General features: G+C 40.1%; 1 protein-coding gene across 1 annotated transcript in view; it reads left to right on the plus strand.

Moving 5' to 3' along the window:
* Window positions 1-25267, plus strand: part of RAP2A (RAP2A, member of RAS oncogene family) — a 53208-nt gene extending 27941 nt beyond the window's left edge. Inside the window, 1 exon segment of the mRNA NM_001193832.3 lies at window positions 21122-25267. Coding sequence (NP_001180761.1) covers window positions 21122-21359 — 238 coding nt within the window. The 3' untranslated portion in view covers window positions 21360-25267.
* Window positions 25268-26823: the final 1556 nt, after the last annotated feature.

Here is a 26823-nt window from a genome sequence, read left to right on the forward strand (position 1 = left end):
AATTGACTCAATTTAATATTTTCAAGTACAATAGTCAAGTCTGTTTTTTAATGCACAGGTTTCAGATTTCAGTTCTCACTAAAGATAAAATGGATGTTGTACGTCCAAATACCTTTTTCCCTTTGCTAGATGAAAGCTGTGTGTTCTCCATATATGTGCCTGAGCTTGAGTTTTCCTTACTGTTTAAATTACGTAAAAAGCATGCTTTGTTGACAGATTTTTAAATGATACATTTTTGATTAAAATGTACATTCTAACAACACATTCAAGTATCAAATGCAGATCAACAACCACTTTCCTCCACCTTATTTTGGATGACTTGGATATTATGCTTAAAAAAGAATCAATTGGTTTATTCAGATAGGATTTTTGTATTTGGTTTCTGACTGATAAGGTTTGGGGCTTCTAAACACTTCCTCACAAATAACGCATTACTGGCACTTTACAATGAAAAATCTCCATTTCTAATAAAGAAACAGATTAAATGTAGTTTTATTATATTCCTTTTTCTTAGCATGGATTTTTGAGGTACTGTGACATCTTGATATGCCTGAAGAGCATTGTGGTCAGTTGGATGCAATATATAGATCTAATAGTGAAGGAAATGTTTAGAATTACTGTTTTTATTTTCAATAACATGTTGTATTTCAGTGTTAATATTCATTATGCTTTCAGTCTTTAGCCAGTTTTGGATATAAATTAAACAATATTGCATTGTACAGAAGTTTAAAATTGGTTAGTGATATTCTGCTGAGTAAGAAACTGACTGTGATCAGCTTAATCATGTGCCCTCCATGATGTAAACACATAGCCAACATGCATGTGCATGCAATTTGTCTTGAAGGTTATTTTACTTTTCCTGATTTAATGAAGAAATTGTTTATTACCTCACTGATTTTTTTTTATTGAGGTATAAATTTTATGCAGTAAAGTGCACAAATTGTAGGTATACACCTAGGATGTGTATACCATGTAACCAAATCCCAAATGAAAATGGACAGACATTTCAGGCAACAAAGCAGGCTGCCTCATGTTCCATTTCAGCCACTTCCATACTCAGAGACCACCATAAATGAGTCATGCCTGGTAATGAACTTCTGGCTTCCATCATTCAACATCTTGTACGGGATTCATCCGTGTTGTTGCATGGACCAGTAGTTAATTCTCTTTAATTGAGGTGCAGGATGCCCCTTGCATGAATATACCAGGATTTCATTAATTGTTCTGTCAATGGGGCACCTGGATAGTTTCTAGGTGAGGGTTATGAATGATGCTACTAAAAACATTCTAGTACATATCTTTTGGTGAATATGTGTATACTTCCTCTTGGTGTACCATTATTGGATCATAAGTACATGTGTTCAGTACTAGTGTATACTGCCAAGCGATTTTTCAAAGTAGTTATAACCAGCAAGAGTAACAATTATTCCACATCCCAACCAACATTTGATCATGTCAGTCTTTTTAATTTTAGCCAATCCGATAGGATTCTAGGAATCTCAATGTGATTTTTGTCTTTGTTTTCTTGGTGTATAATGATGTGGAGTACCTTTTCATATGCTTTATGGCCATTTGGGTATTTTCTTTGGAGAAATGCCCATTCGGGTCTTTTGTCCATTTTAAAAATCGGATTATCTTTTTTCATAACTTGTAGAAATTCTTTATATATTCTGGATACAAGTTCTTTATTAGATGTGTGTATTGCACATACCTTTCCCCAATCTTTGGCTTACCTTTTCCCTCACTTAATAGTTGCTTTGAGTGAGCATAAATTCTTAATTTTATGAAGTCAAATTTTAAAATCCTTTTATGGTTAGTTCCTTTTTGCGTTCTGTTTAATATATCTTTTTCTACCTCAAGGTTCTGAGGATCCATTCTGCATATTTACTTCTAGAAGTATTATAACCTAACTTCAGTTCTGTGATCCATCTCTATACGGGTAATGTGAGATAGGGGGTCAAGGAATTTGTTTGTTTTGTTTTGCATATGGCTGTTCTGTTGAGCCAACATCATTTATATAAAAGACCATTTCCCCAGTAAATTGTAGCCGTACCTTTGTCATAAATTGTTATGCACAGACCGTTTGTTCCCCAAAGAAGACCACCAGAGTCCAGAGTCAAAGCCAAGCGGCAAGGATCTTTACTACAAGTTCGAACTTTGTCCCTCCATTCCACAGCATACAAGAGGGCCCCGAACAATGCGAGTGCTTGCTTTTTATAGCCCGATGTAAACAGGATATGTAAAGTTACAGGGGAACAAGGTAATTCTCTCGGTTACAGCATTACAATTGGTTAATATTATACATTTAGCGTTTTTTATTGGTTCCCGCTGCGTCCTTATCGGAGATTTCCCAGGTGGTGTTTTTCTGAAGTTTGAAAGAAATATGGAGGAATGTGTTTGTGCTGGGCTCAGGAAGTTGGGAGATATATGGGGGATGTGTCTCATTCCTTTCATTCCCCCCTTCTTTTCAGGTAACTCTAGAGCCAATCTTGGGTCTTATAAGTCTTACTCTGTTTCAGCGTTTACAGGTTGGTATTGGGCTCTGAGGACCATGAGCTGAACGGTGTCAAACCTTTCTCTGACAAACTGCAAAATTCTGTTAACAACACAAGGTCCTATGGTTAGCAGAAATAGTAGACTTAGCAGGGGTCCAAGGAAGGGGGCTAACAGAGAAAACATAGAGGAATTCCACCATTGGTCTGCAGCTGAAGCAAACTGCTGTGTTTTTACTTCAGTGCTTAACTTGCGTAACTGTTGGACCCGGTCTTCTACAAGCCCTGATTCATTTATGTAGAAACAACAGTCCTCTTTCAGAAACATACATGTACCACCTTTTTCAGCAGTGAGTAGGTCTAGGGCCCTCCAGTTCTGCAAGGTTACCTGGGCTAGGGACGTGAGCTGCCGCTGAAGGGAGGCAAGGGACTCAGCTGACTCCTCCATAGCAATGGCAAATTGTTGGTACAACTTGTTGCTTTCTATGAGGGTGTGACCTAGGGCTCCCCCCGCCATCCTGGCTGCAATGAGGGATGCGGTGAGGGAGATTCCTGCAATGAGGGGGAGAAATATGGCTCGTGCAGGTCTCGGTCTAGGGACTGGGTGAATAGCAGTACTAGTCCAGTTACCGGTGTACCCTAGGAACTCGCCAGCAGTTAATAGAGTCAACCGGGGAACTAATGTGACAGGAAGACACAGTAGGTTGGTAACAGAGGGACTAGATAGGTCCTTAGATAATGTCCCATTACACCAGAAGAATATGCCCGGCGGAGCCCTTAGGGTGATATTAGGGGGCACTGCAGTGATGCTGCAGAGGCTGGAATTGGTTCCTGAGAAACAGTAGGGAAACTTCTCCTGACTGGGGTTTAGGTATAGGGGCACGTTTAGGATAGGGGCATATGAGAGGTTTCGGAGGTGGTTAGCTTGGGCAGAGGTAGAGGATCCCCATGGCAGAGGGACAGCAGTTAGCGGTGGACGCCCTAGGGTGGCACACAGAAAGCAGCCAGACAGTCTGTGAAGTCCTGTAAGGTTAGCAAGCTCTAGTCCTTCCTGTAATAATTTTAATCAGGAGAAAGGACGTAAGTCTTGTGTTAGTCTGTTTTCCTGTCGTTGGATATTCCTGTGGACCAGGGGCAGTACCTGCACTAGGCCTCGCCACAGATAGAGGTGACTGCTAGGCCATGTGGAGGAGGGGGAGTAGTATACAGCCCCATGTTGAGGCGTGGTGCAGCGGGAGTTCCAGGGGTCTCTATCCATGTATATGAAAAGTGTCCATCCCGTCTACGATGGAAGGGCCACTTAGGGTCCAACTGTTCTTCCTCTCCCCAATAACGGGACCTATGGATGTTACAATAGTTATAAGGACAGCCGGCATTTTGGTGCCACCAGTAGTGTTTACAATTGTATTCAGTCTGATCAAACTCAAAACATATTATTGGTGTCACTGGTTTGGCTATTTGAAAGCCAGTAAAATTTAGTAAGATTGGGCTATTGCACCCTGAGGAGGGGCAATCAGCACTGGCCAATAATTTCCCGGGCTTATGAGGTTGTCCAGGGTGGGTTCGGTTTTCATAAAGCCAGAATCTCCAGACAAAGGGATTAGATGCTGGTTTGGTGTTTTCCCCAGCGGCCACTAGGGCGGCTAGCGTTAGGGCTAGACTACCTAACTGCATGTTTGCAGTGAGCTATGTTGCCGGCGCAGGGTGAGTTTTAAGGGGTTGTTCTTAGCTCTGTCCACAGTTCACGTGGCCGGTGCTTCAGCTGCTGCCGTGATTGGTCCCAGAAGGTCGGAGGTTGGGTCCACTGGCTTGACGTGGGTGTAGTGGATCCACGACGCGATGCCTTCTACCTTTAGGGCGGTGGGTGTGGTCAGGAGTACCTGGAGTGGTCCCTTCCACCTGGGTTCTAGGGTCTCTTGTCTGTGTCGCTTAACCAGGACCCAGTCTCCCGGCTGGTACGGATGGGGTGTCGGTGGGGGACCGGTCTCATATAGTTCCTTCAGCTTGGGCCAGATTTCTTGATGAACTTTCTGCAAGGCCTGTAGGGAAAATAAGAATTCAGAGACATTTTCTGTTTCAGATTTGAGCAGATCATCTTTTAGACTGGGAACCAGGGGTGGGGGTCTGCCATACGTGATTTCGTAAGGGGTAAGGCCCAGTCTGTAAGGGGTATTACGGGCCCGGAACAGAGCGTAGGGGAGAAGGACCACCCAATTAGCGCCAGTCTCCATAGTCAATTTAGTTAAGGTCTCTTTTAAGGTCCCATTCATCCTCTCTACCTGTCCTGAACTCTGGGGCCTGTAAGCGCAATGTAGTTTCCGATTTGCCCCAAGGATGGAAGCCAAATCCTGACTTATCTTAGCGACGAAGGCGGGCCCATTATCTGACCCTATCTGGACGGGGAAGCCATACCTGGGAAGGATATCGTCCAGAATTTTCTTTGCTACGACCTGAGCAGTTTCTCTTTTGGTTGGGAATGCTTCAGTCCACCCTGAAAAAGTATCTACAAAGACAAGTAAATACCGATACCCGTACTTTCCTGGCTTTATTTCAGTAAAATCTACTTCCCAGTAGATACTGGGCCTGGTTCCCCTGAGCCTTGTTCCCGCTGCAGTCTGGGATTGGGGGTAGGCGTTGTTAAGCTGGCAGACTTTGCAACTTGCCATGATGCTGCTGGCCTTCTCGGCTGTATGTCTGAATTTGAGCTTAGAGCGTCTGATCAGGTCTATCATCCACCGAGCACCCAGGTGGGTGGTTCGGTGGATGTGTTCTAATACTTGTTGTCCTAATTCTTCTGGTAGGATGGTTTGGTCATTAGTATCAGTCTACCACCCATTCTGGATCTGTTTCAGGGGAAGTTTTGTCAATCCACTGGAGATCTTGTTCTGAATAATCAGGGAAATATGGCAAGTCCTGGGGGCCCGGGTCAGGGAGCTGGAGTGCAAGGAGTTGGCTGGGAGCCTTTGCCACATTTCTTGCAGTTTGGTCTGCCAGAAAGTTGCCTTGAGCAGTTGGAGTGGTTGGTTTCTGATGCCCTGGGCAATGCACAATGGCTAACTTTTCTGGCTTCCATAGCGCTGTTAATAGGGCTAGGATCTCTTGCTTGTTTTTTTATCTTTTCCTTCAGCCGTTAGTAACCCTCGCTCCCTGTAAATGGCCCCATGTATGTGCGCCGTAGCAAAAGCATATCGGCTGTCTGTATATACTGTCAGCTTCTTCCCTGCCCCTAAGGTAAGAGCTTGGGTGAGCGCTATCAGTTCGGCCTTCTGGGCTGATATCCCCGGGGGCAGGGGTTCCGCACAGATTACCTCAGTCTCTGAAGTCACTGCCGCTCCAGCGTACCTCTGGCCTTGATGCATGAAGCTGCTCCCATCAGTGAACCAGACGAGGTCAGCGTCAGGGAGTGGGCGGTCCTGCAGGTCCTCTCGAACTCCGTGCACCTGAGCTAGTATCTCGGTGCAATCATGGAATGGCGCGTCCAGGTCCGGGTTGGGCAGCAGCGAGGCAGGGTTTAAGGTCGTTGGGGGCAGGAAGGTTATCCTGATAGGATTTAGTAGTAGTCCTTGGTAGTGGGTGAGCCAGGCGTTACTTATCCATCGATTAGGTGGCTGTTTGAGTACACCTTCGATGGCATGTGGGGTAACGACCCGCAATTTTTGACCCATGACAAGTTTATCAGCATCTTATACCATCAGAGCCGTGGCCGCAATCATTCGGAGACAAGGGGGCCACCCGGCAGCCACTGGGTCTAACTTCTTTGACAGGTAGGCAACCGGCCTCCGCCAGGGGCCTAAGTTCTGAGTTATTACCGCCTTGGCGACACCCTTACTCTCGTCCACGTATAAGTGGAAGGGCTTGGTGACATCAGGTAGTCCCAGTGCAGGCGCAGAGAGTAGGGCGGTTTTGATCTGTTGGAAAGCCGACTCGGCTTCATCTGTCCAACTAAATGGCTGCTGCCCCCGTGTTGCCTGATACAAGGGTTTAGCCAATTCTGCGAACCCAGGTATCCATAGTCTACAAAATCCCGCCGACCCCAGGAATTCCCTCACTTGTCGGGTGGATTGTGGCCTGGGGATCTGCAGAACAGTCTGCTTCCGGGTGTCTGTTAACCAGCGCTGCCTTCCTTTTAGCGGGTACCCCAGATATGTTACTTCTGGCTTACAGATTTGAGCTTTCTTTGCCGAGGCTTGGTAGCCTAGATTTCCCAGAGCTTGTAAGAGACTCTTGGTCCCTTGAATACAAGCTTCTTGGGTCTCAGCAGCAATCAGGAGGTCATCAACATACTGTAGTAAAGTTACTGGGGCTGCCTGATTTACGAAAGACATTACAACAGCTGCCTGACTTCCTGGAGCCTCTGGGTCTATGGGGGTGTACTGTCTAAAAGCTTCCATTAATCTTTCTAAGTAGGTAGCTGGGCTCTCTGTCTTTCCCTGCAGAACAGAGTATACTTTAGCCAAATTAGTGGGCTTGCGAGCAGCTGCCCGGAGACCCGCCATTAGAGTCTGGCGATAAAGGCGTAGCCGTCCCCTACCTTCTGCCGTGTTGTAGTCCCACGCCACGCCGGCCTGTATTCTCTCGCGCTCCTCTGTTGTGAACAAGATTCGGAGGAGCTGCTGACAATCATCCCAAGTGGGCTGGTGGGTGTACATGACACTATCCAGTAAAGCCATTAAATCTTTGGGGTTGTCTGAAAACCGAGTACTCTGGGTCTTCCAGTTATACAGATCACTGGTAGAGAATGGCCAGTACTGGAGCCTGGGGATTCCCGTGTCATCTGGGGGTCCTATTTCCCGAAGGGGTAAAGCCACCGTGGAGTCAGGCGGCTGGGGGGGGGCTAGCCCGCAAAGTGCGCCCTCGCGTCCACCCCGCCGGCCCTTCAAAGTTACTTTCCCTTTCAGCGGGCCTGTGTGTGCCGGCCACCTCCCATCCGCCTGCTCCTTCCCGCAGCTCAGCCCAGGGGGCTGGGGCCTGGGGCCCGGAGGGGTATGGAGGGGGTTCTGTGAACAGTGGGTCCCCGCTATCAGGTAGAACAGGATGGGGCAGTTGGTTGCTTAGATTTTAGCAGCCAAGCAACCAGTGCCTTACAAGATTCAGGGGCTAATTGGAAAGGTAACAGCCAAGGAGGCGGGTTCTCAACAAGGTCCTGCCATATGAGGATATATGGGATTTGATCCAAGTGGCCCGTACGCCCAGGTAGGAAAATCTTGGACTTTAGTGATGACAGCAAGTCGGAACGTCCCTTCGGGTGGCCACCCCACATCAAAGGCAGGCCATTCGGAGGGGCATAGGGTAATGAGCTTTCCCCTCCTGATTTCCAAACTAAGATCATGGGCCTTTGTTCTTACATCTTTGAAATTACTTGTAAGGAGAGATAGGGGAGTGCTCTGGGTATTACCCATCCTGTAATAATTTGTAGTCTCTTCCTGTAAAGGAATGTGGGTTAGAATCCCTGTGAAGGAAATCTGACTTATTAATGATATCTAGTCGCAAGCGCGCTTTGGCAGCCCGGGTCAGAAACGGCTGCTGCCCAGATCGCAACCGCGCTCTGGCAGCTCAGATCGCGAGCACGCCCCGGCAGCCCGGGTCAGAAACGGCTGCTGCCCGGATCGCAACCGCGCTCCGGCAGCTCAGATCGCGAGCGCGCCCCGGCAGCCCGGGTCAGAAACAGCTGCTGCCCGGATCGCAAACGTGCTCCGGCAGCTCAGATCGCGAGCGCGCCCCGGCAGCCCGGGTCAGAAACAGCTGCTGCCCGGATCGCAAACGCGCTCCGGCAGCTCAGATCGTGAGCGCGCCCCGGCAGCCCGGGTCAGAAACAGCTGCTGCCCGGATCGCAAACGCGCTCCGGCAGCTCAGATCGCGAGCGCGCTACGGTAACCCGGGTCAGAGTCAGCTGCTCGGATAAAAATCAGATGAGAGCCAGGGGACGTCTCCCACCGGTCTCCGCTGGCCGTCCTATAGCGCATCCGCCAGGACTGCGCCAGCTTCAGTTTCAGACCTCGCGAGTCACAGATTCAGGTTCAGAACAGACACAGACAGACAAACGGAGACGAGCCGGCTCACCTATCAGTAGATCGATCCTAGTAGATCCGTTGACCAGGGGTCTGGTGGGCTTGGGGAATCCCGGACGAGCCCCCAGATGTTATGCCCAGACCGTTTGTTCCCCAAAGAAGACCACCAGAGTCCAGAGTCAAAGCCAAGCGGCAAGGATCTTTACTACAAGTTCGAACTTGGTCCTCCATTCCACAGCATACAAGAGGGCCCCGAACAATGCGAGTGCTTGCTTTTTATAGCCCGATGTAAACAGGATATGTAAAGTTACAGGGGAGCAAGGTGATTCTCTCGGTTACAGCATTACAATTGGTTAATATCATACATTTAGCATTTTTTATTGGTTCCTGCTGCGTCCTTATCGGAGATTTCCCAGGTGGTGTTTTTCTGAAGTTTGAAAGAAATATGGAGGAATGTGTTTGTGCTGGGCTCAGAAAGTTGGGAGATATATGGGGGATGTGTCTCATTCCTTTCAAAATCAGGCAACTCTATCTGTGTCTGTTTCTAGGCTCTCTATTCTGTTTTGCATTTCTCCCTTCTTATGCCCAAACCACAGTATTAATTTTTGTAACTTTATAATAAGTATTGATATCTGGTGTCTAATCCTCCAGCTTTGTTCTTCAGATTTGCTTTGGCTCTTCTAGATATTTTGCATTTCTTCTTTTTTTTTTTTTGAAACGGAGTCTTGCTCTGTCGCCCAGGCTGGAGTGCAGTGGCCGGATCTCGGCTCACTGCAAGCTCCGCCTCCCAGGCTTATGCCATTCTCCTGCCTCAGCCTCCCGAGTAGCTGGGACTACAGGCGCCCGCCGCCTCGCCCGGCTCGTTTTTTGTATTTTTTAGTAGAGACGGGGTTTCACAATGTTAGCCAGGATGGTCTCAATCTCCTGACCTCGTGATCCACCCGTCTCGGCCTCCCAAAGGATATTTTGCATTTCTGTAGAATCCTTTGCATTTTCTTTTTTTTTTTTTTGAGACTGAGTCTGGCTCTGTCGCCCAGGCTGGAGTGCAGTGGCCGGATCTCAGCTCACTGCAAGCTCCGCCTCCCGGGTTTACGCCATTCTCCTGCCTCAGCCTCCCGAGTAGCTGGGACCACAGGCGCCCGCCACCTCGCCCGGCTAGTTTTTTGTATTTTTTAGTAGAGACGGGGTTTCACCGTGTTAGCCAGGATGGTCTCGATCTCCTGACCTTGTGATCCGCCCGTCTCAGCCTCCCAAAGTGCTGGGATTACAGGCTTGAGCCACCATGCCCAGCTAATCCTTTGCATTTTCAAGAATCAGTCACACACACACACACACACACACACACACACACAACCAACTGAACCTTCTGGCATTTTGATTGGGATTGCATAATCTCTAAGTCAATTAGTAGAGAAATTATGTGTTAATATTGCATCTTCTAGTCAGTAAATGTCATATATCTTTCATTTTATTTAGATATTTTTATATTTCTGTAAGCATTGTTTTGTAATTTTTGTTGTAAAGGTTTTTTACATCTTTAACTAGATTGTTTTCAGTATTTGCTGTTATTTGGTGCTACTGTAAATGGTTTGTTTTAAATGGAGTTTCTAATTTTTTTCTAATTCTAATATGTTTGAATTCTATTTGTAGATTAACCTGGTATTCACAACTCTTACTTTTTAAAACACTTTATAAGTTATGTTTATAGTTTTTGTTTGTGTCTTTTTTTTTCTTTGCCTTTTTGCACTGTCTTGGAACTTAATTGTACTTAACATTTCCTTTTTTGTACTTAAATATTCTTTTAATCATTTTGATTATAAAGCATAAATTACATATGTAATAACCGTTTTAAATTAAATGTTTATAATTACAGATTCACATGCAGTTTTATGAAATAATCAATTCCATGTACTCTTTACCCAGTTTTCCACAGTGGGGTAACATCTTGCAAAACTAATACAATATCACAAACAGAATATTGGCCTTGATACAGAACATTTCCATGACCACAGGATCTCTCATGTTGCCCTTATAGTCACACTTACTCCCCTCCTTCCCTCCATTCCTCTTCCCCATCCTTAGTCCCTGTCAACCATTGGTCTGTTCTCTTTTTCTATAATTGTGCCATATCAAGAATGGCATCTAAGTGAAGTCATACAGAATGTAACCTGTTCGGATTGGCCCTTTTCACTCAGCTAAATTTCCTGGACATTCATCCAAGGTGTTGTGTGTATCAATACGTCATTCCTTATTATTGCTAAGTAGTATATCTGATATAGATTTACTGCCGTTTGTTTATCCATTCACTTGAAGAAGAACATCTTGGTTGTTACTGATTTTTACCTATAAACATTTGTGTACAGGTTTTTATGTGATCATAAGTCTACTTTGGGTTACATGCCCAGGGCTGCAATTTTTCACTTATGATAATTACATAGTTTTAAAAACTATAGTTTACATAGTTATGCTGCCATACTTTTCTCTAAAGTAGCTAATTTTATATTCCATCAGCAATGTATCTAGCTTCTTTGCATCCTCACCAGCATTTTAGTGTTGTCACTATTTTTTATTTTAGTGACATTTTTTATTTTCATCATTATGTTAAATGGCAAATGATGATGTACATCTTTTTAAGTGCTTATTTGCCATCTACATCCTCTTCAGTGAAATGTCTATTCATGGCTTTTGTCCATTTTCTAATTGGATAGTTTGTTTTTACTATTGAGTTTTGAGAGATCTTTATATTTTCTAGATATTAATCTTGTCAGATAGATGTTTTGAAAAGTTTCTCCAAGTCTATTGTTTGTCCTTTTATCCTCTCAGGTCTTTCACAGAGCAAAAATTTTAATTTTGATGAAATCTAATTTGGTTAGTGTTTACATGATATATCTTTTTCTATCCTTTTACTTTTAACTTATCTATTATATTTAAAGTGGATTTCTTCTTGATGGCATGGATATATGTCTTTTTTAAAAAAGATTCAGTCTGAAAGTCTTTTTATTCATGTGTTTAAACCTACATTTAATGTAATTGCTAATATGCTTCAATTATGCCTACCATTTTACTGCTTGTTTTCTATTTTTTCACCTGCTTATTTTTTTTTCTTCTCCCTCTTCTGCCTTCTTTCTGATTATGTATATTTTTTGTATTCCATTTTATCTGTTGTCTTTTATATTTTTTAAATGATTGTTGTAGGTATTACAATATAAATACCTAATCTTTCACAGTCTACTTTGAATTTGTATTGTACCACTTAGAGTAAAATGTAAAGAGCTTACAACCATGTAGGTCTCTGCTTTCCAGAGTTTTTGTATTTTTACATCCACATATATCAAAATCCCCAAAAATGACTATGTTATAATTTTTTGTACATTTATACATATTGTAAAGAACTTGAGGAAAAAATAATCTTATGTTTACATAGTATTTACTATTTCTGTTTTTCTTTCCTCATTTTTAAAATTGCAGGATTGCTTTGATACTATTTTCCTTCAGCCCGAGGAATTTTCTTCAGTATTTCTTTTACAACAAATTTGCTAGTGATAAATTTTCTTAGCTTTCCTTCACTTGAAAATACTATTTTCCCTTAGTTCTGAAGGATATTTTTGCCGATACAGTATTCTGTGTTGACAGGGTTTTTTGTTTTTTTATTTAGTATTGTAAAGATTGTTCTACTGTCTTCTGGCATCTGTGGTTTCTGATGAGAAATTTTCAATCATTTTGTTTGTTCTCCTATATGTAATGCATTTGTTTTCTTTGACTGCTTTCAAGATTTTATCTTTATCTCTAGTTTTAAATGATTTGATTATATTGTGCCTTGACATAATAGTTCTGCTCATTGATTTTTTCAATCTTTTTTCTCTCCTTTCTTCAAATTAGACCATTTTTATCTATCTGTTTTTAAGTTTACTGAATCTTCTGTCATGTATCTTCCCATCCAGTGAATGTTTTATCTCAGATATTATAATTTTCAGTTCTAAAATTTTCATGTGGTTTTTTTTATTATACTTTATGAGAGCATTTTATTTTTCTCTTTATTTCTAGAGTGCTTACCTCATAGAGCATGGTTATAATTGCTTCTTTAAAGTCTGGTAATTTCAGCATCTAGGTCATATGACATCTATTGATAGTTTTTACCCTTGAGAATTAGTTTTTCTGTTTCTTTGCATGTTTGGTAATTTTAGATTGTGTTGGACATTTTTAGTATTATGTTGCTTAGTCTCTGGGTCCCATTACAGTCCTCTGGAGAATGTAGCTTTCTTTTTTCCTTTTAGCTGATAACCAACCCACTGAGGTTCAAACTGCAAACTTTCTCCTTGTTTGGAAGATGATTCCGATATCAGTTCAATTTTCAAAGCCTTTACTATGCTGTCTAGTGTGTATACAACCACTCACTAGCTAGTCTGAGACGTAGGTAGTGGTTTAAATTGTAGTTTGGTTCTTTAACCTTTGTTATACTGCTTTGAGTCTTCCCACTCATACACAGCTCATATTAGCTTATGTTGATTCATACACAAAATTAGGGAATCTTTTTCTCTAGCTTTCTCCTCTTTGGAGGGATCTCTGGGATTCCTCCTGTTCTCTTTAGATCACAAGAGCCCGTTGTTGGTCTGGCCAGAAACATGGTGTTTCAAAGTTTTAGCTTTCTGCACCGCCACACAGTTCTTGCAGTTGGGGTCATCTTTCTGGTAAAATGGGAAGAGAAAAAGAGAAGGAAGTGTACTGGGGATTTCTCCCACCCTCTTCAGGACTGAGGGCCCATTTCCCAATTCTTTAGTCAGAAAGACAGATTTCTAATGAAGTTTTAGCTACTGGCACCGCCTACTGCCCCAGCTCTGCTATTACTCACTCTAGGTGAGCTGTGAAATAAGAAGGAAAAAAAATGAGGATTTTCAGCCCATACACATACTCAAGCTCAAAGGGCCCTTTACTCTGATCTTCTGGTTGAAGACAATCTCCCAGAGTTCTAGTTGTCTGTGTGCAACACTGAGTGCCCACCCTCAGCTCAAGGCCACAAGAAAAAAGACGGGAAAACCAGGAAACTCACCTGCATGTAGGTCTCTTTCTTCTTCAGGTGTTGGTTCCCTTCCCCAAGCTGCTTTTTTCTCTTTACTTTTTACAGTTCTTTGGTAATTGTTTTTTGTATTTTGTCCTGAGTTTTTATTTGTAATCAGCAGGAGATAAGCACTTTAATGGGCTTATGCAAGCCTTGCCACAATAGAAATTCTCAAGTGGTTTGTTAATAAAACATTTAAAATGGCTGTGAGTTGCATTTCCATCATCAGCTGGTCTGTCACAATCAAAGCATTAGGAATCTGTTCTGATATAATATCAACACTCAGTTTCTATGAAAACAGATTTTATTGGTTGAGATATTCCTAATAGCTTTGAATATCTTCTTGGTATCATTACTCTCCTTACTTTTTACATTACATTTACACATTTCTCTCTGTTCATCTTCAGTATGCATTCTGAAACCAACAGGACATCAGAGCAAAGGACTGTGGTTTTCTTTCATTATTCGAGCTAAATTACCAGAAATGCCCTTTTAAGATGAAATATTTAGTCGCTTCAAAACAGGTCAGGTTGGAGGAAGAGTGCAGGTTTACTTAGCTCATGTTTTTCATCCTTACAAGCAGTATTGATGTTTCATGCTAGCAAGCTGTGGTAGAAGCCTTCAAGTCCTAACCAAAAACAATTCTCTTTCTTCAAAACTCCCATAACACTTTATTAAAAGATTATAAATACAAATCCCAAGGATAGGGAAACAGGCATTCTTAAGCACTGTTGGTTTTAGTATAAATTTGTACATGTTCACTGAAATTTTGTGTGTGTCTATGTTTACAGGGCAATTTGATGAACTAACCTAGGAATATGATTTTTCTGGCTCAAAAGGTATGCAAAAGATTATAGGTATAAACACATATGTGAGATATATATATGTGTGTGTGTGTGTGTGTGTGTGTGTGTATAATGTATACCCTTTGAGGCAGAAATCACACTTCTAGGTGTAGTTGATCAGATTGCTGTTTATTTTAGCCAAAAATGGGGGTGGGGACATTCATATACACTAATGGAGTACAGATAATTAAATTATGGTACAGTTATAGATTCTATAAAATGGAATACTACCTAGCCATTAATATGATACATATTATTTATTAAAATGGAAAGCTTTGTAATAGTGGAAATTGAAGTTACCAAATGTAATTGGTGTAATCTCCCTTTATAAAAGCTATAGTTATATTTATATTGAGATATATATATATATGAAAATAATTTGGAATGATAGACATCAAAATAGTTATAGTGATCATTCTCACAGAGCCGAGATTAAGAATTTAAAAAAATGTTTTTTTGTTTCCTATTAAGTATTGCTGGGTATTTTTTTAAAATCATGACTGACTTAATTTGAGCAAGAGTAGGAGGGACCTATATTCACGTTGGGGAAAAGATTTCTACATTCTAAAGGGTAAAAGAACTAGAATCTGTGAGAAGAAGGGGCAGGGTGTTACAGATCACAGTTCCTTATATACAGGTAAACTTTTAAACTCTGACTTTTTAACACTAACTTTTAACAGACCCGACAGTACAAAATGGGTTGCCTGTAGGTATGAGTTCCATGTCACTAAAAATGTTCAGACATAAGCTCCAAAGCCATTTGGTAAGTTTATCATGGAAGTAATTGAAGCATCAGTTTTTTTGACGGTTTGCCTTGGGACTCTCTTGGTAGATGATTTTAACATTGGGTGAAAAGTTGAATGAGGGGACTTAGAAAAGCCTTTCTGACTCTCATTTCTAAATTCAGAGAGAATTATATTTCCACCTGCTTATCACTAAGAAGATAATGGCATGTTAAAATTCACATGAAGTATGACCTTTTAATATGCTGCGGTACAGCACCCTCAAAAGTAAAGTACAGGAACTGACAGTAGTGGTATCTGTCTACAGTTTATCATTGGTGAATAAGTTAGGGGAAGAAGGAATTGAGTCTGGACTTGCCACATATGGAACCATGAACTATACACATAGAATATTATTTGGGGTCACAAAGTAGTAAATTACGCCGGTGATTCCTAAACCCTGCTGAACTTCAGAATCAATCTTCAGAGCTTATTGATACAGACATACTACATATTTTAATAGACTCTTGGGTCCTGATCCCACAGATTTAGATTAACTAGCTCTGGAATAGGGCCTAGAAATCACTACCTTTAAAAAAATTCTCAAGTTGTTTTGATGGTCAGCCAAGTTCAGACATGACCAGAATAAAATATATATACATATACATACACACATATCAGGACAGTTACAAGAAAGGAGAAAGCAAAAGTATTTTGATAAACACATCAAATGCTTTTGAGTTACTGATATTTTAAAAAGCTGTCTCGGTGAGAAGCCCATTAACATTCTACAGCTAAGTGATGCTACAGCCAGTATTTCTGATGTTTCATTGAATCCATTAAGCAGAGCTGCTTAAAAGAACTAGTTTTGTTTATTTATACATTTATAATCATGTTCATGAATATAGTCAACAATATGGAAATTCTTGTCAATAAAAAAGTGTTTGTCCACAGACTATACACAGAAATAAAATTATTAGACCTGCATCAGTCACTGTCTGACCTGGTCATGCCCTTAAAGGAAATTTCAAGGAAGACAGGCTGCAGTTGGTGAGATATCTGCTGATGTTTAAGATGTAGGCAAGGTGGCATCTTACCCATGATCAGGTTAACAATAACACATCCATTGAACAGTTTTAGAATTTTGCATCTTTAGCTTTATGTCCAAATGATGTGTTTAGAAAAGAGGGAAAATGAAGGCAACCCGCAAAACTGATAATGAAAATAGAACATGAAAGTAACAGTCATCATGCACTAACAAAGCGCCTCATCTTCCTAAATAACAGTCAGCCCTCTCTGAGTTAGTCTGTCATAAGTGCCAGATTTGTCTTCTGAGGCCACTTTTGGCACCCGAATTCCTGAGGTCTAGCCTCAAATGAACATTTCCTCCACTGCCAGAGTCCTGCAGGAGGCCGTAAGGATGGATCCCACAGCTGGTCGCTGCACTGACAGGCACGCTCTCACTGGCTCAGGCGTTGTCTAGGGCATGTCATCCTTAGAATGCTCTTCCCCTAGAACCTGCGCGGTAGGGAGCAGACTCCCAGAGACCCTTCCCATCTTTGTTCACAGCCACTTTCTCAACAAGGCCTGTGATCATCTTATTTAAAATTGTGGCACCTGTGCTCCCCACCCACCACCCGATCCACATCTTTTTTTCCATTGCACTTAACACTTTTATTGTAAACCCAGAATTGACTTATGTTTATTGTTGATCTGTGCCCTCTGCTAGACTGTAAGCACTGTGAAATTACAGAGATTTATTTGCTTTGTCCATTGATATAAGTGTCTAGAATAGTGGCTAGCACTTAGCATATAAATATGTGTTGAGTGGATGGATAAGTACATGATGGATTGATTGTTCATTACTAGCTATTTATGCCACATCAGGCAGTTTTCAGTATAGCCTTCAGTATTCACGTAGTTAAAACCATCCCAAATATTTGTATTTAAACAACATTGTCTGTGAAATGGAACTGCCTAGGTCATGAGTGCATTTTGGAGGTCTGCTGTTGAGTCAGAGCATGCTGGCAGTAGCGGCTCCACTTGTAGAAGTGAAACTTCCTGCTTGTGTTTTGGTCCCCTGAGATCTCATGAGATTTCCCCCAACATTTTTGGCTTTACTCCTGACGTGCACTTTCATATCTCTTAAAGATCAGCCCATTGGACGTTATTCTTAGGACAGTGCTTAGCACTCAGCAATTAGCCCAGTCAGTGGTACATGTTGATGGTGGGTGTGACCCACCACGTCTGTTGTGATTTTTAACCTCGGAGCATCTTAGGAATTATCCAGTCCAGCTCATTTTATACTTCAAGAAATGCAGGAAACCAAGATGAGGTTAATCTTCTAAATTCACAGTACTAGCTAGAGGCAGTTCTGGGACAGGAATCCTAGTCTGTTTGGTTTTTTTTTTTTTTAAACCCACCATATTGCTAAAACAGACAGCAACACCAGCTTCCTCGTGCAGTGCAGTCATCTACTGTCAACACAGGGCTTGGCTTCGTTCCCTTCAACTTCTCACCCGTCTTTCTTAAGGAGGATCCAGATTTCTCCAAATGTTACCTTCATATGGGGACCCTATTCTGTCACCCCAACCCAAAGCCTTCTTAGAATGCCTTCCCCACGGGGGCCAGTATTTTCTTTCGAGTGCCCGCTGTTTGGGAATGCTTGCTTTTCTGCTTTCCTACGCGCCCCCCCATCACCATGCTGTTCAGCACAGGGACTGGTTAGTGTCTGGTGGCTGCTTTGTTTTGACTCCCATCTGTTTTTTGCCTGTCTCTTCCCCCAGCTCCATCTTCAACTCGGTTTGCCCTCAGGAGCTCTTTACCTCCTTTGATCAGTTTCTCTGGCTCCTTCTTCACCCTTCATGGCTTCTCAAGGCCACATCAGTAGAGTTAGGAAGGGAAGGAAGCAACCACCCTCCTTTTATCTAGTACTTGATTTTTTTTCAGTATTATCTCATTTGACCTTTACAGCAACCCTGTGTTAAGTGGGAACAGATACTCTTACTCTCTTTTTACTAACAAAGAAATGAAATACAGATATGTAAAGGAAATGATCTCATTGGCAGAACTGGAAGCAGAGCCTCCAAATCTGAGTGTAGAATCTTTTCTTCTGTCCCAAATTTTAACAGAAAGAGAGACAAAATTTATCACTGTCTGGTATTCTGAAATGTACATAATTTTTTTTCTGAACGTCTTATTCAGTTTAAAAATCTTCTGAGGATATTAATGTGGATTTCTCTAGTGTCTTTAGTAACTTGATTTTAGAAAAGACCACTGACAATTAAGTTAGTGATATAATAAACAGGTTCTTTGATACTGACTGCATTTTCATCTACATTTACCAGTTATTAAATGCTGTTATATGTGGAATTGTGTTTGCAATATTTTATTTACTGTGTTGAGAATCAGGCTGATGGTAAGATTTATTCAAATTCTTGATTTTAATAGTGTATCAATATAACTTAATAATTTGATGTCTTTGCAAGTTTTGAAAATCTACATATTCTAGTAGATCCTCCACTTAACTAAAAGTGTAAGAAATATTTCACATATAAAACATGATATAGGCCGGGCACAGTGGCTCACGCCTGTAATCCCAGCACTTTGGGAGGCCGAGGCGGGCGGATCACGAGGTCAGGAGATCGAGACCATCCTGGCTAACACAGTAAAACCCAATCTCTACTAAATATACAAAAAATTAGCGGGGCGTGGTGGCGGGCGCCTGTAGTCCTAGCTACTCGGGAGGCTGAGGCAGGAGAATGGCCGTGAACCTGGAAGGCAGAGCTTGCAGTGAGCAAAGATCACGCCACTGCAGTCCAGTATGGGTGACAGAGTAAGACTCCGTCTCAAAAAAAAAAAAAAAAAAAAAAAAGATATAGTATTGTATTTAAACTTATATTCTTTAAAATATTTATCATTTATCTCAGCTAATAGAAAGTGATGTCTTACCACTTTTTATTATTCGTAGACAGACCGAAATTTGTTTCAACTTAAATTCAACCAATAAGTTTTACTTAATTTTATTAATGTTTTTTAATTACTTCACTGCCAAGCAGAGCATTTTAAAGCACACTGTGATGTATATACGCTCATAAGAAAAATGAAATGTAATTACATTTTGCAAGTAACACAAACTGGAAACTGACATTGTCCTGACATGGCTGGCAGTGTCTGCTCCCTGCCAAGCTTCTCTGTATAGCCTATCAAGAGAGTTTATATGCAAAGTAGCAAATATATGGTGTTCTGTAATGCAGCTTTATTCTCACTGCCACTTGCCCGCCCATAGGCCATGGGATGCACAAATTGTTTGTATGTAAGAGTCCTAGAAGATGTTAAAAAACCCTTGTGTCTTATGTTCATAGCTGTCAGCATGATCTAAGGCCTGAAATCATAAGATACAGTAGTGTACAGTAAATTTATATAAAGTCCTTTGATATAAATTGAAGTTGTCCAGATTCATTTCCTACGAAATGATAATATCCAACTTCTAGGTTTGCCTTTGATGTTGTTACTTCCAGTCATTTTTAAGTTGTTTTCATGTTCCACATTGCCAATGGCGCACTATCTGGAGTGTGCCCTCTTGTTGAGACCATTCTTAGTTTGATATAGTGGCAAAGAAAAAAGTGAGACTGTTGGGAATTTGGTTTGCTTTACAAGTTAGGGTGAGTGGAGAGAACCCTCTTGACAGGATGATGAAATTTGTGGAAGTATAGCAAACAATAACCACCTGTCTATTATCCAGTTTACTGAATGATAAAAATTGTCTGTGCATCCTGCCTCAAAGATTTGACCATGGGGTGGGTTTTCTCTTCTGATAGATTAACAGTGTCCAGTCACATTTGTTATCATTTATGTGTGATCTTGCTGTTTACCTCTTTTAAATCAGAAATACACTCTGCTTAGGGGAAGACACACACACATACGCACACACACTGATTTATACTAAAATCACAAAAACCTTTTAAAATGTCTTGTGAAAATATTTTAGCTACCTTTCTTAGAACAAACATAAACAAGAATAGTAAATAAATGTGCAGGCCAGCACCAGCGCTGACATCTGTTGTGACCTGTGCTACATGGAGTAACCATTGTAGAGACAATCATCTTAGGCACCAAAATGACTTAGGAGCTTTTTTCTTTGTTCTTTCTTATCACTTACTATTTTTATTAGTTTAGCTCTTTCCAAACATGTTTACTCAGAGATACCTGTTTTAGTTAGGAAGAAAAAGAGAAATAACACCAATTAAAGCTAATTGAGGCTGAATTCTTGTCAGTCTTAAAAGAATCCTAATTGTTTCTCTTTGAACTGACTAATCCATAAAAGTTTTCTGAAGGGATGGGGTGTGGTTGTATTTGATGGCTTCCATTTGGATGATTTCTACTAGCTTTTTTCTTATCTGAGAACTATTAGAACGAACATGATCATTTTTTCAGGCTGGAGTGCAGTGGCATGATACCAGCTCACTGCAACCTCTGCCTCCCTGGTTCAAGCGATTCTCCTGTCTCAGCCTCCTGAGTAGCTGGAACTACAGGCACCTGCTACCATACTCGGCTAATTTTTATATGAACATGATCAATTTTATACACATAGAACATAGTGAAATGCTGATAATTATAAGTTGTTTGCTCATTGGAGTTATTTATTATGTGATCAACTGTGAAATTTTGTGCAACCCTCCCTCAGAATAGAAAAAAAATTAAGAGGATTTAGTCTGAGTTTCTGAGAATAATTTTCCAAGTATATCTGGAAAGATAAATTGATTTTAAAGGATGTATAATTGATTAATTAAAACATCATTTCATAAAACTCATTTTATGATCCACTGTGAGAGCAGCTTCAAATGCCCTCAGATAAGTATCAAGCCAAGTGGTACAAATCATTTTCATGCAACTGAAGATATCATTTATGCTGGAATAGCCGCCCAAAACAAAAATCCACGTGACCTGTTTAACTTTGTGCTATTACAATGTCTGTGTTTTGTGTATTCTCTCATAGGTATGAGAAAGTGCCAGTCATCTTGGTCGGGAACAAAGTGGACCTGGAAAGTGAGAGAGAAGTATCGTCCAATGAAGGCAGAGCACTTGCTGAAGAGTGGGGCTGCCCCTTTATGGAAACTTCCGCTAAGAGTAAAACAATGGTGGACGAACTCTTTGCAGAAATTGTGAGGCAGATGAACTATGCTGCTCAGCCTGACAAAGATGACCCATGCTGTTCTGCATGTAACATACAATAGCATCCAAATATGGCTGTCCTGGATGGGATTTGCCCAATGTCGTAGGTGATAGAAAACTCGCCTACTCCACTGCAGAACTTGCAGGATGCGTGGTGTTAATCTACAGAGAACTGCAGCCCTTATTCAGAATTGAGCAGTGGTTGTCAGTTGATATCTCTGAGTAACATTTGGGTTCAGTAACTACAGTTTTCACCATTTGTCCTCAGTCTCCTTTATGCATCTGCAACTTTAAGGCATAGTCCATCGATCTACAGGGTGATCTCATTTGAAAGCTATGATGGCATTGTCGCTGAGTTGACAGAAGCAACTATTGTATAAATTAAAAATAACCATAAGGGAGAAACCAGAAGAATTCCTATGACCACTTACAATTAAAATATTTTGTCTTCTTTAAAAAAATAAGTAAAGGAGAAATATTTTCCTACAAGAGTACTGAATTTCAGGAATTGGGATAGAGCTTCTAACCAATGTATTTCGTCAAGTAAGATAATAACAGCTGACCTGCCAACAGCATTACAGGGAGAGATTCTTTGCTCAGCTAACACATTTCTGTTTTTCAAAATTGATGCTTAATTGTAGCTGTTACTCTAATTTGTGACATGGAACTAACTCATGCTTCAATCCTTGATAGAGCAAAAGTCAGAACAGGTTATATAAAAATAGTCTGGCTTTAGAATTTGTTAAATCACCTGCTTTGCCACAGAAAATGGAGGCTTTCACAAGGGTTTGATCAGAATTAAAACCCCGACCCCGCCCTCTGTTAACTGAGCAGGGGTGGTCTTTGTAACTTTACTGAACAAGAGGGAAGCAACTGTGATGGGAAGAGATTACCTAGCCTTACTAACAAGAAGCATTCTAATAGATAAACTAGTACCATCATGTAAGGAAAATGAAGCCATGTTGCATCCACATGTTCCTGTTTGCAGAAACCTCACAGGACAGTACGAATATCTGGCATTTTTAAGTTCATTAAAGCAGCAAATTCCTTCTCGCCTTTAAGGGCTATGGTTGTAGTGTAACCTGTGGCTAACCTGCTTTCAAAATCAAGTTTGCTGTAGCAGAGCTTTATTGCAGGCATTTTAAAAATTGAATAACCATGTGAAATAATTTGGGCTTAAAAGTGAACATAAATTATAGAGTGGAAGGTAAGGGACAAAAGCCTTTTATCTTTAATTTTCCTGGAGAATTATATAAAGGTTTTCTTAGAACAATTTTGCCCTGATTACTGAAGTGTCAAATAAAGCTGGAGTGAATATTTTGTTTTGAAAAGGTGCTCAAGCTCTGACATTTTTGGTTTTCATAGCCGTGAAGTATTTATCATTTGCATGACTAATGGCACAGGAAAAACCTATTCATAAGTTTTACAATCAAGTATACAGGGATCTTCAGCTAACTTCAGTTACAAATGCTGAAAAGATTATCTTGAGCTGGGCCTTGGGAGAAGAATTTGGCCTTCAGAACTGCAATATCACTGAGCCTGCGATCTATACACCACCCCACATTTTGTTGGTTTCACAGTGTTGTGCAAGTAACCTCTGGTCTTACGTGTGTCACTGAGAGAAGAGTGTGTGTTTGTGTGTGCATGTGTGTTTATTGTTCTGAAGAATTTGGCACAAGTCAGAGATAATTTGCCTATACTAAGAATCTATACTGCAGAATATAGTGTATCAAAAACTTTTTTCTTTTAAATTATTAAAGTGTCTTTTATACTTTTATGAAATCATTGGTAGCCCCCCAAATGTTTAATAACTGGCATTAAACTTAGAGGATGAAAAAAAAAAAAAGGTTGATAGTATTTTTCATAATGAAAAAGCTGAAGAGATAGGTGAATGAAACCAGGCCATAGTTGTCAAAAATCTTTGAATTTTGAATATTTACATTCTTCAGTATAATTTTTTATAATCCTCAGTTATGAAGCACCTTGTTTATAGGAAAAAATTTTTAACCAATTTTATTGAAACGCATTTCACTGCATAAAAGTTGGTTTGATTCAAACATGTAGAGAAATTGGAGATTCAAGATATATGATTTCTCTACTGAAATAAAAATACTTGTTAGTGAATTGGTTGAGTTTTGATTCCTCTAACTTCTCAGAATGATTCTTTTGAATTCTATAACTAATAGCAATGTTTGACAAATAAAATTGCAAAATAGAAATATCTATAAAGATCCCACAGTTTGACATTATGACTTGCTATGCAGATGTGAAAATAGGTTAAATAATATGAAAGATATGGCAGAATGTAAAGTGGAAAAAATGATCTAAAATTTTGAATTGTATTAATAGTTAAAAACATTTGTGTCAGATGACAAGGTGGGCTTTTACTGTCAAGACATGAATAATAACTGATCTGGCTGCCTGATCAGTGTTTCCACGCAAACCTGCATATTTGGTGACCAAGGCATCAAGGACATCCCGAAACTGGAAATTCCTATCCATCTGGTGTGAATATAACTCAGTTGGCAAATGAATGTGTTTGTTGAGATATTACAGTAATAAAATGCTTAAGAACAGGAAGATTACATTTGTTGGCATATGAAACCTTAGTGGCTACAGAAGAAAGTTGACCTTGTGTCACGATTTATTTTATGCCCTGATCAGACTAGCAACTTAGATAAGTGAAAGTTTTTCTCACATGCCTTAAAAATATTATGGTTTGATCCAAAGACCCACTTTTTCTTTAGCTCTTGTGATAAGATTTTCTTTTTTTTACTTTTATACAAAGGCAGCATCTTTGAATTTTTTTTCTTTTGATGTTGCAACTTTTGGGTTCTTTTAAACTGTGATAGTGATGGTAACTGATGCCTTTCATTTTGTTCAACTTAAACAAAACAAGCCAGCATCTGATCAAAAGTATTACATCAAATCTTTTCTTAAACTATCGAAAGGTGCTTTGATGATTTTCTCCTTTGGTTTGTAGAATTAGGACTGAACTTTTGACTCGAATTGCTACAGTTGCCATCACTTTTCTGTGGTAATACTACTGATATTTGCTTTTCTATATAAAGAAATGTTGCCTAAGACTGTCTGGTATTTGTTTTCAAGGGTTTTCCAGTATGAATGTTAATGTTGTCAGTGTATGTATGAATATGAAAGTGCTTTGTTTTGTTTGTTGCTGTTTTTTGCTTGTGTGTTTTTTAAATTTTTTGTTCTTATCAGTAGTCTTGTGTTAGCACTGGGTAAGCTTTAATTGTCCCTTAGCCAATCAAACATTAAGGACTATGGGGTTCTTTTTTTTTATTTAACATGTCATTGTGCATCTATTAAATCTTGATCAGGGTTTCAAGAATGACTGCAGTGGGTTTTGGAAACAGACTTATCATTATTGATTTGAGGTTTCCCAGAGATATAGTTCACAGTTAAGTGTTGCGCTCTAATACAACTGACCATTTAAAATTGAACAACAGTTTATTGTTTTGTAACAATGTCAGTTGTTAAACCTTGACATTTCAATTAAAACATGAATTGTAGTTATAACTCAATGCAAATTCAACAGTTGTATTTGGAGTTAAATTATTTTAACAAATAAATTTATTTAATGAAACTCTGGATTTGCTTTGTTTTGTACATGCTCATGAGAGAAATGTATTATATACAAAAACAACTAAAAAGTGCCATATAATGAATTTAGTACTCCTCATGCAAAAATATTTTAGCTGATTTAAATTGAGAGTTCATCATATAAAAAGGCAGGTAGGTAGATACTTCTCATAGTCTTTAAAAATAAAAATAACATGGAAAAGATTGTAAAATCAGTTATTATAAATATAAACTTATCTCTACAAATGGTATTTTATATTTTGAATGATAGCTGGCTAATTTGAAGCCTGATGCTAAGGTTAACAGAATTGTTCTAAATAATTAATATGAATTAGCAATATCACTGAAATGATTCTGTGTCCTTCTAGTGATGGCTTGAAGCCGGCTTTCTGTTTTCACGTCATGTGGATCCGAGAGTGCCAGAAGCTGAAGGTTGCTGCGGGGCTGTCGGGCCCGCTTGTTCTATATGGGGCCCTGTGAATGTTGGCAGATGCTGTTAATTGTATACAGCCTTCAGCTGCTCTGATAAGGAGCCCATTCATTTCCTAAGCCAACTTAAACTATGCCTTTTGGTTATGTTGCCTTCAAACTCTGCTGAAATCCTCTGGCAGCATTCCACCAGTTGAGACGCTTCATTGTTTTAGATTATAAGAATAATTTGAATGAATATAACAGAGGCACTGTAGATAGAATCCCAGATATTTAAAGGAAAACATACCTATATTTTAGTATTATCTTCTGAAGAACTTCATAATTTTATTTGAAGTGTTTGTACATTTTTTAATAAATTATTTAAATGTATCAAATCCCAAGTTGGAAGAAGATATTTGAGGCTAAAAAGTAGTACTCTGAAATTCTCTCAAGTTGTATTATTTGTTTGTTAGAGGTCCACAAATGAAAATATATGTAGCTAAAGGAATAAGGTGCTGCCCAGTTTGGAACCCAGCTGACCTCTAGGATCTATGAAGCAGAGAATATTATCACAAACTTCTGAAAGAAGCTGTTAACCTCTTACTTGTTTCTTAATTTAAAATATTTTGCCATGTAAATACTAAAAAAACAGTGGCTCTTCATCAGTTAAATGCATAATTTCAACTGGTTTTACATTGTTGAATATTATCTAGTATTTTTAATAAATATTTTTATAAATAGTTTTTTTTTTTTTTTTTTTTTTTTAGACAGAGCCTCGCTGTGTCACCCAGGCTGGAGTGCAGTGGCACAATCTCGGCTCACTGCAAGCCCCGCCTCCCGAGTTTACGCCATTCTCCTGCCTCAGCCTCGTGAGTAGCTGGGACTACTGGTGCACGCCACCATGCCCAACTAATTTTTTGTATTTTTTTAGTAGACACGGGGTTTCACCATGTTAGCCAGGATGGTCTCGATCTCCTGACCTCGTGATCCGCCTGCCTCGGCCTCCTAAAGTGTTGGGATCACAGGCGTGAGCCACCGCACATGGCCTATAAATAGTTTTTAGATAATATTCAACATCCCCAACATCGAAGTATTGAGTTTTAAAGATTTGTTGCTATTCTAGGTAAGACGCTATTATTTCTTTCTGTATTTTCTTAGTAGTCTTCATGTTAGTCTGTAAGGATTCCTCCAGGATTTCTCAGCAGGGAAAATAGGTAGAGGACTAGCTGCTTGAAAGACTAAATACGAAGAGCTATTTAGTATGTATGAGCTGGGAATAAAGAAACTGAAGGAATGATCCTTGGTTTAGCTTATGGGAATTTTTTTATAAAAAAAAACTTAGATCCTCCCATTTTAAAGACTTCATTATCAATGATTCATCTTTACAATTTTACACTATTTTGAGTGTGATGTGCTTTTATACCTTTAAAAACAATCAGGATGAGTGAAGCGAAGAAAAGGTCACCCCAACTTCCAGTTCCCCAAAACAGCCACGTTAACAATGGATGTAAA

The sequence above is a fragment of the Macaca mulatta genome, chromosome 17 (assembly GCF_049350105.2).
Source record: "Macaca mulatta isolate MMU2019108-1 chromosome 17, T2T-MMU8v2.0, whole genome shotgun sequence".
Lineage (NCBI taxonomy): Eukaryota > Metazoa > Chordata > Mammalia > Primates > Cercopithecidae > Macaca > Macaca mulatta.